This window comes from Zootoca vivipara, chromosome 2 (assembly GCF_965207765.1).
Source record: "Zootoca vivipara chromosome 2, rZooViv2.hap1.1, whole genome shotgun sequence".
In the NCBI taxonomy this organism is placed as follows: Eukaryota; Metazoa; Chordata; class Lepidosauria; order Squamata; family Lacertidae; genus Zootoca; species Zootoca vivipara.
Window position 1 is genome coordinate 111,239,457 of NC_142584.1, and position 12,822 is coordinate 111,252,278.

The following is a 12,822-nucleotide window of genomic DNA, read 5'->3' on the forward strand; positions in this document are numbered from 1 at the left end:
GGCGACCCCCCCCTTCCCTTTCTTTCTTCCTCTCTCTCGTTCTTATTCTTTCTTTCCCTCTCCTTCCTTCCTTCTTTATCTCTGTCTTCTCTCCCTCTTTCTTTTTCTTTCCTTCTTTATTCCTTCTTTCCTACTCTTCTTTCTCTCACCTCTTTCCTTCCTCTCTCCCTCCTGCTCCTTTTTTTCTTTTTTTCTTTCTTTTTTTCTTTCTTTCTTTCTTTCTTTCTTTCTTTCTTTCTTCCTTCCTTCCCATCTTTCTTCCTCTCCCTCATTCTTATTCTTTCTTTCCCTCTACTTCCTTCCTTCTTTCTCCCTTTCTGTCTTCTCTCCCTCTTTCTTTTTCTTTTCTTCTTTATTCCCTTCCTTATTTCCTACTCTTCTTTCTCTCCCCTCTTTCCTTCCTTCCTCTCTCCCTCCCACTCCCTCTTTTCTTCCTTCCTTCCTTCCTTCCCTCCCTCTCCCTCTCCTCAGAAACATAGGATGCTGCTTTATACTTCTGGCCCTTAAACCCTGGAACCAGGAGAGCAGCTCCAGTGAGTCAACCTCAGCCAGTCCCTTTGGTGAAGGGTGGTGGCTCACTGGCAGAACATCTGTCCTGCATGCAGAAGGACCCCAGCATCTCCAGGTACTAGTAGCTCTGCAAAGGTCCTGCATGAAACCCTAGCGAGCCTCCACCACCCAGTGCAGTTACCAAAAATCATTTTTCAATAAATTGTACAATAATTGTACATTTGAATATCTACTTGCCATTATTCTGACTATGTTTCTGCTTTCAGAGCTAGTTATTACTTACATTATTACAAAAAACAGTAATAATTGAAAGCAGTGACAATAATTTATGATAATAAAGAGTGGACACATAGTCCTATAGATACAACCGGCCCTTTGAGGGTGACCAAACTGCTGATGCGGCCCCCGATGAATTTGAGTTTGACACCCCTGGTCTAGACCAACCCCCTGCAATACAGGAATCTCAGCTAAAGCATCCATGACAGGTGGCTCTCTGACCTCTGCTTATAAGCCACCAAGGAAGGAGAGTCCACAGCCTCCCGAGGGAGCCCCTTCCATTGTCAAACAGCTCCCACCCTTAGAAATTTCTTCCTGATGTTTAGCCAGAATCTCCTTTCTTGTAACCTGAATCCATTGGTTCAGATCCTTCCCTCCAGAGCAGGAGAAAACAAGCTTGCTCCCTCTTCCATGTGACAGCCCTTGATATATTTGAAGATGGCTCTCCTATCTCCCCTCAGTCTCCTCTTTTCCAGGCTAAACATACCCAGCTCCTTCAACCATTCCTCATAACTCGGTGTATATTGCGGCCCTCCATTTGTTGCTAGACTGCAACTCCCATCATCCCAGGCCATTTATGCTGACTGGGGACTGATGGGAATTGGGAGTTTGTCTGTGTGTACACACACACACACACACACACACACGAAAAGAAAGGGAGGGCCCTGTGTCTTATTACACCAAAACATGGCAAAGTTTCCCCATTTTTCTATGAATGATTTGACTGAATAAATGATCTGCTGATTTCTATGAATGATCTGCTGGTTTCTAAACCAGAGCTTTAAAAAAATCTCTCCAGCATTTTGTTTTGAGTGTTGGCCTAAACATTGGCAAGCCACGGGTCTAGCCCCCCCAGCCATGAAGCTCAGTGGGTGACTTTGAGCAAACCCAGCCTTAACCTACCTCAAATTGTTGCTGTGAAGATAAAATGGGGAAAAGAATCACATACATACACTAGTACTCAAAATTGTGGAAACTTTTTGGGGAAAGTGTATTTCTGAGGTTTGATTGCTCGTAACACCACTTTTTGGGGGGGTAATGCCATAAAATTGTATATCAATGAAAAAATAATTTAATGAAGATATGTAATACAACAAAGTTTGTTCAATGATCTGTAGTCTATCAAAAGGGACATGGGTGGCGCTGTGGTCTAAACCACTGAGCCTTTTCGGCTTGCCAATCAGAAGGTCGGCAGTTTGAATCCCCGCGACGGAGTGAGCTCCCGTTGCTTGGTCCCAGCTCCTGCCAACCTAGCAGTTCGAAAGCACGTCAAAGTGCAAGGAGATAAATACCGTGTTTCTCATATTATAAGACATGTCTTATATTTATTTTTTCCTCAAAAAAACACACTATGGCTTATTTTCAAGGGATGACTTATTTTTTCCTCCTCCTCCTGCCGCGGCCGGCATTGCTGCTGCGCCTATCACTATGTCTTATTTTCGGGGTATGGCTTCTATTCCTTGAATGCTTAAAAATCCTGCTATGGCTTATTTTATGGGTATGTCTTAAAATATGAGAAACAGGGTAGGTACCGCTCCAGCGGGAAGGTAAACGGAGTTTCTGTGCGCTGCTCTGGTTTCGGTGTTCCGTTGCGCCAGAAGCGGCTTAGTCATGTTGGCCACATGACCCGGAAAAACTGTCTGCGGACAAACACTGCCTCCCTTGGCCTGTAAAGAGAGATGAGCGCCTCAACTCAAGAGTCATCCGCGACTGGACTTAACGGTCAGGGGTCCTTTACCTTTATCAAAAGTTATAGCCAAATTACCAGAAAAAGGAAACACAATTTGCCTAGGTTGATACACAGTAGCTTTCCTTCATTTGAATGTAGCCAATGAGCACGAGTGTTGAGAAAGACAATCAGTTGTTATGAGCCATCAAACCTTGGACATAGCACCCCCTTTCGGAAATCCCCCTGCCACCATGTCCAGGAAAATCCAGACATATGGCAGCCCTACAGGAGAGAAAGGGTTAAACTCTCTTATTGGTTTTTTAATTAAAGTTTGTGTTCTACAATCTCAAATAAACATTTTACATACTTAAGATACCAACATCTCCCCTTCTTCTCTTTCCATGGTTCATTTTACATATCTTATATACCTGCATATTTTACAAAAATGATACCAATCGGTTTTCCATGAATACAGCCATCAAAACTTATTTACACTTGTTCTTGAACATTTAAGGCGGCGTGAAAGATGGCCAGTCATGGGAAGTCCCTCCTGGATGGGATCTCTCGTGCTCAATGAGGTGTGATCTTGCGGGAACTTTTGTAGGGTTTCTTCCTCGTGTGGATTCTCACATGTTGAACAAGGTTCCCTCTCTCGCTGAAGTTCTTCTCACAGTGGGGGCATTCATATGGTTTCTCTCCTGTGTGCATTCGCTCGTGTCGCAAAAGTTTACCTTTCTGTATAAAGGCTTTCCCACACTCTAAGCAAACGTAAGGTCTCTCCCCTGTGTGAATCCTCTCATGAATTATCAGCGATGACCTGCGGTCAAAGCTCTTCCCACAGCGCAAACATGTGAACGGATTCTCACCTGAATGTTTTTTTCTCTGATGATGTTGAAGGGCTGAACTTTTGCTGAACATTCTCCCACAGTCTGAGCATTTATTCTTATGCATTCTCAAATGCTTAACAAGGCACGATTTCTGACTTAAACGTTTGCCGCATTCGGGGCACTGATACTGTTTTTTTCCTCCGTGGGTTCTCTCATGATTTACGCGGCTCGAACTGCACCGAAAGGTTTTCCTACAGAATGAGCACTGATAAGGTTTCTCACCAGTGTGGATTCTCCTGTGTGATTTAAGATCTGAACTAAATCTGAAGCTTTTCCCGCAATCTGAGCAATTATGCAGTTTCTCTCCTCTGTGCGTTTTCTTGTGCCTGTTATAGTTAGGCAAACAATTGAAGCTCCTGCCGCAGTCCAAGCATTTGTAGGGTTTCTCTCCTGTGTGTGTCCTCTTGTGAACTTTAAGGTGCTCTTTCGCTCTGAATCCTTTCCCACACTCTGAGCATTGGAACGGCTTCTCTTCTTTGTGGATGTATTCATGTCTAGCAACATGCGCTTTGCTCTGGAACTTCTTCCCACAGTAGGAACAACCGTGTGGCTTCTCTCTGGTGTGGACGCGTCTGTGTAGCTGAAGGTTTCGGTTCTGCATGAAACTTTTCCCACAATCTGCACACGAGTGTGGCCTCTCTCCTGTGTGGATTCTCTCGTGTGAGTGAAGGTTTGACGGCGAACTGAACATTCTCCCACAGTCCGAGCACGTATATGGCTTTTCTCCTGTGTGGGTCCGCTGATGTATAACAAGGTAAGTGTTATTACAAAAGGTTTTTCCACAGACAGAGCACTTTTCCGACGGTTTTCTGTTCGGGGCTTTAGAAGGGGAGTTTCTCTTTGGTCTGCTCTTAATTTGTGTTTGCTCTTTGCTCTTCCGAGCTGGAATGGCTTTGGCCCTTCGATTCCCAAGACGCTTTCTCCGAGGCCACTCTGCTCCATGCCAGGTGCGAGAGCTCTTCCCATTTCTCTGGCTCTCTTCAGCCCTTTGCAACTGCACCTCGTCTGGATTCCCCAGGGTGAAACTTTCCGGCTGAACAGGTTTCTTTGTATTCACACTCACCTGCTCATCTCCTGTTGGAAGGAGACAGAAAACTGTCAATGTGTATTCTGAAAGGAGCTACGAACACTAGAGAAGGAGCAGGAAAAAGTCAAGGAAGCTTCCTGGGAACCGTGGGCTACTCACAGCTAACCTATGATTTATGCATGGTGTGGGGAAAGCAGAAAGGGGGCAAACTGCGGGCCAAACCCTTCTGACATCCCTGCCTACATCACAGGGTTGTTGTGAAGATGCTATGAGGGTAGAGGTGGTATACACAGCCCAAATGCCCTGTTTTTACATGGGAATTTGCAGCAATCTTCTTTCCAAGGGACCTATTATCTCCAGACCTGATTTGTTAAAATAATAACTGTTGTGTTAAAATAATAACTATTATTATTATTATTATTATTATTATTATTATTATTATACACACGGGTGGGGCTGTGGTCTAAACCACAGAGCCTAGGGCTTGCTGATTGGAAGGTCAGCAGTTCGAATCCCCGCAACGGGGCGAGCTCTAGCTGCTTGGTCCCAGCTCCTGCCCACCTAGCAGTTTGAAAGCACGTCAAAGTACAAGTAAATAAATAGGTACTGCTCTGGAGGGAAGGTAAACGGCGTTTCCGTGCACTGCTCTGGTTCGCCAGAAGCGGCTTAGTCATTCTGGCCACATGACCCGGAAGCTGTCTGTGGACAAACACTGGCTCCCTCAGCCTATAGAGCAAGATGAGCGCCACAACCCCAGAGTCGTCGTCCGCAACTAGACCCAACGGTCAGGGGTACCTTTTCCTTTCCTTGCCTTTCCTTCCAAGACACTAATTATCTCCAGACCTGATTTGCTTCCCCACTGTTGCAGCACCCGATGCTGCCAGGCCACATTTGGGGGGCCCCAAACCAAGTGTGTTAAAATAATAACTATTATTATTATAGAAACAGAAGTTTCTAAACAGTATTTAGAAACAGCAGCATGTAGGGCCCCTGACCAAAATCTATTCCAGCTACAGCCAGAATGCTAAAAGTGTCAGTTTGCATTTCTTAGAGCAGAAAGTATTGATCTGATCTGTAGAGATCTTTCCTATTATAGTTAATTCTGGAAGCTTCTCTGTGTGAAAGAAACAAGCAGAAGGTTCCTGATGTTTGGGTTATTCCTTCAGAGAGGCTGAGTACAGCTGGCCTAAACTGGTTCTGTTATCTCTTCTGTCAAGGTCATGCTGACTATAATAGTAAGGCCAGAAGGAGCCTGGGTTTCATTTTCTCTTTCTATCTCTTTTCCTTCTGGTGTGGTGTTCGGTACATAGTATGCTTAGTGTTACGGTTGTTAGAAGTTATTGCAAGTTTAAGTCTGCTGCAACTGGATTTCTTAGGGACAGTGCCAGTCCTGAATGTATTGGATTTGTGACCATTATGCTCATTTGCCTTCAGTAGCAGTAAAGCTCTGCTCATACCTGCCAAGTCTCCCGCTGAAAAATGAGGGACGCGGCACCGGAAGTTGCGTAGAAGCAACTTCCGGACCACTCTTCCCATGTGTGGGCACGGGAAGTAGGGCAGAGCGGCACCAGAAGTCGCTTCTACACATGCCCGGCGGCCATCTTGGTGACGGCCGCTGCCTTGCAGCCACCACCAAGATGGCTGCCGGGCATGCGTAGAAGTGACTTCTGGTGCCACTCTGCCCTATTTCCGGTGCCCACACATGGGAAGAGCGGCACCCAAAATGGAGGCTCCCGGCAGGTAGGAAACCCGCGGGATTTGCGGGATTTTTCTCCATTCAGGAGAACAGTGGGAAACGAATTAAAATCCGGGGGTTTCCTGCAAAAAAAACAACAACAGTATACTTGGCAGCTAAGGCTCTGCTGGATGAAATACAATTGCCTCTGGTCTATTTTTGGGGAATCCTGCAATGAGTTTAAGTTTTTACTCTGCTAACTATATGCTGGAATCTGCTCTGGATCAGTATTGAGTAGAGTTTCAATGACAAACAGGAGCACTGGACTTTTAGCATTCTGTCCCTCCCCGTGAGGGGCATGTTGTGCAAAATGAACACAAAACAACCTGCAGGCTTGCATAAAGATCTAGCGTGGCATTGCGATTGGCGCAACTCTGAATGGCTCCTTGCCAGCCTCCGTTTCGAAATGGCTCACCTGAGCTTCTGCCTGGTGGGATCTCATGCTCCTTGTGTTCCTGCTGATCAGGTCCCCACAGCACTTCCCCTCGCTCCAGGGCGGAGATCAGGTCTGGTTTCGAAGGTTGAAATGCTGCTCATGAGAGGAAGAAAACACGAGAGTGTGGGGTGGGGGTGGGGGGAATTGGTATGTTACCGGAAAAAAGAACTCCTATTGTTAGTTAGAGTTCTTAGCCAAAATAAAAATAAAAAAATTCTACCCAGTAGCCCCTTAGGGACCAACTAAGTTTGTCATAGGTATGAGCTTTCGTGTGCATGCACACTTCTTCAGATGCGAAGTTCTTAGCCTTCACCACAAGGTCCCAAGGTGAGTTCAAACCACTTTAAAATGATCGAGGACTGACTGCAGATACCATCTTATCAGGAGATAAGATATAGGAATTGGACCTTTAGTGTGGTGGCACTTGCCCAATGTTCAGCCCAGACGCGGAGGTCCAGCTCCAAGGGCCTTCTGGTGGTTCCCCCACTGCGAGAAGTGAAGTTACAGGGAACCAAGCAGAGGGCCTTCTCGGTAGTGGCACTCGCCCTGTGGAACGCCCTCTCGTCAGATGTCAAGGAGGTAAGTGTTCATACAACTTTTAGAAGACATCTGAAGGCAGCCCAGTATCAGGAGGTTTTAATGTTTGATAATTATGTTTCTGTTGGAAGCCACCCAGAGTGGCTGAGGCAATACAGTCAGATGGGGAGGGTACAAATATTATATTATTATTATTATCCTTTGAAATTCCCTCCCATTAAATGGCACCCTACTGAAGAACTTCCTCTTCCAACAAGCATTTTCAGTAAGTCAAATGGAATCCGTTCTGGAAGTCTGTTCAACTTCCAAAACTTTTGGAAACCAAAGCGCAGCTTCCAATTGGCTGCAGGAAGCTCCTGCAGCCAATAAGAAGCCGTGGAACCCCGTCCGACACCCGGGTTCCAAAGAACGTTTGCAAACCGAAACACTCATTTCCAGGTTTGCGACGTTTGGAAGCCAAAATGTTCGACTTGCAAGGCGTTTGGGATCCAAGGTACGACTGTAGATATATTTTCCAATCTGCATCTGTATTGGAATTATGTTTAGACGTTCACATTTCTTATGGTTTTTGTGCCTGCCATTCTGGGATCCTTTGGTGGGAAAGGCAGGAAATAAATGTAATAATTATTACTATGGATGATGATGTTAATGTTTAAAGCATCAGGCCCAAGCTGGGTTCAACCCTATAGCTCCATTACGGAGACCTCCACAGATCATGGGTAACCCCCACTGCACAAACACACCATTTGCAAGCGTAGTCACACGTCTGCCTCCTAATGTGCGCATGGGTTCACCTATTGCTGCAAAGAGGCATTTTATAACCCCTGAGATCCAACCAGCCCACCCTCGCCAGCTGTTGCAAGGCAAGGGTCAAGTATCCTGGACCAGCTATAGTCTCCAGATGTTTTTCAAATGCCCTGTAGAGCACATTGCAATAACCCAATGGTAGCACTGAAACACCTGCCCTCCTCACCAGCCTCAAGGGTTGTTGTTATTCTTAAGCAGAAAGGGAGGGCATGTCTCTGTGGCCAGGTCTATTGTTTCACATAAGGGATGCTCACCCACGGAAGCCACATTCTCATAGCTCTTCAGCATGACGTCCCTGTAGGTGGCTCTTTGCGTTGAGTCCAGCAGAGCCCACTCTGCTTTTGTGAAATACACAGCCACATCCTCAAATGCTACAGGCTCCTAAAAGAAGAAGGAAACTTTTGAAGCAACTGCCAGCCTGGGGCCACGCTTAAAAGCTGGGAGATTTGCAATGGATTTTCTGTAGTTTCATCACCAGTTCAGCAACCTTTAGAACAGGCATCCCCAAAGTGCGGCCCTCCAGATGTTTTGGCCTACAACTCCCATGATCCCTAGCTAAGAGGACAAGTGGTCAGGGATGATGGGAATTGTAGTCCAAAACATCTGGAGGGCCGAAGTTTGGGGATGCCTGCTTTAGGAGGCCAAAGGCTCCACGCAACTGATCTGAGAGCCAGTGTGACATCATGGTTAGAACACTGAACTAGGACCAGGGAGACCAGTGTTCGAATCCCCACTCAGCCATGAAGCTCACTGGGTGACCTCAGTCAGTCACTTGTCTCTCAGCCTAACCTACCTCATAAGGTTGTTGCCAGATATTTGTGGCATTTGAAACCACCATAAATCCATCACCGAGCAGCACTTCCAGCACTGCAAAAAAATGCAGCAGCGTCAGCAAGCAGAATCACCCGGATGGAGTAACAAATGACTCAAGCACAAGAGTTTCCGAGGCGTTTACTTGTCTTGCCCGTAATGAGCTTAATGGTTGCAATATATACCATTAGTCCAAAGGTTTTCAACCCTTTTGAGTCCACGGCTTCCTTGACCGACTACATTCTTTCTGCGGCACCCCTGTGAGGCTCAGGAGCCCAGTCCGTCACCCCTTGTGGGGTATTTCCTCAGCCTCCTCTACCTTCTCCTTGGGAGTCCTCTGGGCAGCCGCTGCTACTGCTCCTGGTCTCTGATCTGCCCCCCTGCCCCAAAGAGAGGTGCCTCCTCACACTGCCCCACAGGGGCCTGGGAAGAGGATGCTCCCAGCTTTAGTGGCCCAACAGAGACAGGCCAAAGGTGAATATGAAGCCAGCACCTTACCTTGGGAGGCAGCAGTGGGTATTGCCACACCTGCATGGTGGAAAGGGTCCCCTTCAGCACCGGGCACTCAGCTCCCAGGCAGGCCTTGTGGCAGCCTCCCTCCCCAGCCTCCCACTTGTCTGCCCATTCCCAACAGCAAGGGCTGGTGGACTGGCTGGCTGGGCTCCCTTGCCTGCCTGCTTGCTTACTCCAAGGTGGCCTCAGCTCCTGGCAACCAGCAGCCCCAGAGGCACCGTTCACCTGTGGAGCTTGTAGCCAGGGCTGCTGTGCAGCTGTGGAAGCATTTGGGAGGCAGGGATGCAAGAGGGCATCAGAGGAGGAAGGGAAGGAAAAGAGGGACAGAGGCCAGTGTTGCCAGCGGCACTCCTGACCATCATTCAAGGCACGCCAGGGTGCCACGGCACGCTGGTTGAAAACCACTGCATTAGTCCATAATGGCTGCTGAGCCCCTCTCAGTGGTACAACTTAGTCACAGCAGAAGAGATGAAGAATGATTGGAGTTCTCACAGCTGCTGCTCCAGAAGCTGCACATGCGCAAGATGACCAGTCAATCACCTTGCACATGCATAAACAATCCAGGCTTTTCTGCCAGCTTCCGGAAGCTACTTCACATTCAGATAACAGAAACTCTCTCAGAGAGCTTTCTGACAAACGAATGACCAACCCCAGAAGTTGTGAGGATAAAACAGAGGGGAGGAGAACCATGGACGCTCCCTTGAGCTCCTTGGCATTAAAGATGGTATATAAATGCAATAAATAAATTAATCTAAATCAAACTAAATCAAAGAGAATCATGATAGGACAGGAGTTAAGAGGATGGCCTATGAGCTCTTTGAAGAAATGCTCTCTGTGTGAGAGATGCAGGCATAGATATAGATAGGAGTTTGTTTTTGAGTTGGGAAAATGTTCTGCGACGGGAGTCTAAGGCCTTGTTCTGACCAATGCTGCAAGCCTGCGCAGCAATAGCAGTTGGGAGCTAACTTGTCAGCTGGAGGGGTTACCTGTCTGTTATGGGGGAAAGCAGTTTCTATTAAAGCTGAGGAGCTGGAAGAGATGGGATCTGAAGATGTGATTAAAAAATAAACAGAGAAAAAAAACTAAGGAAAACAGCTAAGTCTTGAGCATTATTGCTACCCAGCATGCTGCTAATGCTCGCTTGGTGGGGTATGTTGTTTGTTTTGTTTATTTGATCGTAAGTCGCTTTGGGTTGCCCTGGGCAAGTCAAAGCAACTAACAAATTTAATAAATCATCACCACCACCATCATGTACACACAATAAAAAGGATTTCTGGAGGGGCCCCAAGATAAGTGCTATTTCCACTTTCCGTCTTGCTATGACAGTCATCGTCAGCTATCTCAAACAATTCTCGCACCTGGTTTGTCTCCACCGCGGCCATTCTTTGTCAAGCCAATGCAGCGGAAGACTCTGGGAACCATGCACCTCCTGTGAGAGGAAGAAAGTTAATTCAGAAAACGTTGTGATCCTCCTTTTTTCCTCTCTTATGGCTGGGCCCCTTAAACCCACCCTCCCCCTCCCCCTCCTTCTCTCTCCCTTTTATACAGTATTGCAAAGCCTTAAAGCAGACCTTCACCCACCTCTGAACACCAGGAGGTCTCATCATCTCCAGAAACTCCTGGAGAACCCTGCCCTAACTCCTTACAATCTAAATATACCGTAATTTGAGTGGGTGGAAGATATAGGGTTATGGCATGGCATTCTAGAGCAGACTCCTATGAACAAACGGAGCCCTTAGAGAACCATAGAATTCTAGAGCTGGAAAGGGGACCCATAGGGTCCTCTAGTCCACCTCACCCCCGCAATCCAAGAATCCTGTCCACAGCCATCCCTGAGCGGGAGCCAGACACAAGGATATTAAGGCTGTGACGGGGTGAGCTCCCGTTGCTTGGTCCCAGCTCCTGCCAACCTAGCAGTTCGAAAGCACGTCAAAATGCAAGTAGATAAATAGGAACCGCTACAGCGGGAAGGTAAACGGCGTTTCCATGTGCTGCTCTGGTTTGCCAGAAGCGGCTTTGTCATGCTGGCCACATGACCTGGAAGCTATACACCGGCTCCCTCGGCCAATAATGTGAGATTAGCGCGCAACCCCAGAGTCGGTCACGACTGGACCTAATGGTCAGGGGTCCCTTTACCTTTTTAATATCCCCAATTAAGTTTCAGGGTAGCAAACTCTGCCAAGTAACTAATTCAATCAGTTATGGATGCAGATATTTTCACTGGAACATTTCACTGGAACAGCCACATATTTTCTCTGGAACAAGAGCAACAAGAAATGCAAAGAGGGAGGAGACGATGGAAGGAACACAGAAAATAGCCCCCCCCCCCGCACTTTCCCTAAAAAGGGGGAAAGTTTGCATAGAAAGACAGACAGGAATGTCTCTGAGGCCCAATCCAAGCAAGGAATTGGCTCCCTAGCAAAAACCAGCAAGCCTCAGCAGCCCCCATGCCCCTTTCCTATACCTGCAGACGCCTCTCTGCCCACCGAGAAGCAGCCCCGAAGAAAAGGAGAGCGAACCGCGAGGCTGAGGAAGCAAGTCCCCCAGGCGCGCGCGGGAAGACCAAATTCCACTGAGCATGCTCAAAGGGAGTGTGCGCATGCTCAGTAGCAGCAACCGAAGCCTTTCCCCGCCCCTCTCACGCCCCCTTCTCTTGCCCTCACTTAGAAACAGATTTACCTGGAGCCTCTACTGACTCCATAACGTGGGCGAGGAGGGCTAAAATTTGCAAGGGTGGGGAAGATGCGGAGATGCGGGCACGTGTGTGTGCACATGTCACGTGTGTGCGTGATCGATTGTCGTGGCCGAGCTTTACTCGCTGGTTAAAAGTTGTCCCCGGCGACAAATGCAGGCGCGGGCAGGGCTTGAGTACCTGCCGTAGCTGCTTGGTTAAAGGGGATATATGGGCTCTGTGGTGGGTCACCATGCCCCTTATGAACTCACTTTTGAATACGGAGGAGAAACAGGAGTAGCATCTGTTCTACATTACCCAGTTCCAACTTCAAATAGAGCAGAAGGGTCCCCCCCCACATATATTCAGTAAAATAGAAACACCGTCACCCGAACTCACCCCCACCCACCTTTCTCCCATCTACCTCTTTTCCACCTTTCCTTCACAATGTCTCAACAAATGAAACTGATCTGAAAAAATGTCAGGAGAGACATTGCACATATTTCTGTAAACCAAGAAAATCCTTAATAATAATAATAATAATAATATAGAGCAGACGGGGTATTGGGGTGAGCCCTGGTTCAAATCGTTGCTCTGCCACAAAGTTTGCTGGCTGCTCTTAAAATAATAATAATATTGTAATAAAAACTAAAATTAAAAAAAAATCCTTCCAGTAGCATTGTAATAATTTATTGTTTATACCCCGCCCTTCTGGCTGGGTTTCCCCAGCCATTCTGTGCAGCTCCCGACAGAATATTAAAAACACAATAGAACATCAAACATTAAAAACTTCCCTAAACAGATGTCTTCTAAAAGTCCCATAGTTGCTTATTTCTTTGACATCTGATAGGAGGGCGTTCCACAGGGTGGGTGCCACTATCGAGAAGGCCCTGTAACTTCACTTCTTGCAGTGAGGGAACCACCAGAAGGCCCTCGGAGCTGGA

At 47.2% G+C, this 12,822-nt stretch overlaps 1 protein-coding gene across 1 annotated transcript; it reads right to left on the minus strand.

Moving 5' to 3' along the window:
• Positions 1–2,760: 2,760 nt before the first annotated feature.
• Positions 2,761–11,781, minus strand: LOC118080983 (uncharacterized). The gene is made up of 6 exons (XM_088663574.1): positions 11,672–11,781; positions 10,566–10,636; positions 8,678–8,751; positions 8,139–8,265; positions 6,520–6,633; positions 2,761–4,416 (listed from the first exon to the last, which is right to left on the minus strand). The coding sequence occupies exons 2-6, from the start codon at positions 10,627–10,629 to the stop codon at positions 3,026–3,028; spliced, it is 1,770 nt and encodes a 589-aa protein (XP_088519700.1). The 5' UTR covers positions 10,630–10,636; positions 11,672–11,781; the 3' UTR covers positions 2,761–3,025.
• Between the last annotated feature and the right edge of the window lie 1,041 nt (positions 11,782–12,822).

What these genes read in the sequence shown, in the direction of transcription:
- LOC118080983 (XM_088663574.1), bottom strand. Translation starts at nt 10,629, where the DNA reads ATGGTTCCCAGAGTCTTCCGCTGCATTGGCTTGACAAAGAATGGCCGC. An exon ending in TCTGGCAACAACCTTATGAG is followed by an intron (nt 8,266 to 8,677) that starts GTAGGTTAGGCT and finishes TTCTTCTTTTAG; the next exon opens with GAGCCTGTAGCATTTGAGGA. An exon ending in TGAGAATGTGGCTTCCGTGG is followed by an intron (nt 6,634 to 8,138) that starts GTGAGCATCCCT and finishes TCTCATGAGCAG; the next exon opens with CATTTCAACCTTCGAAACCA.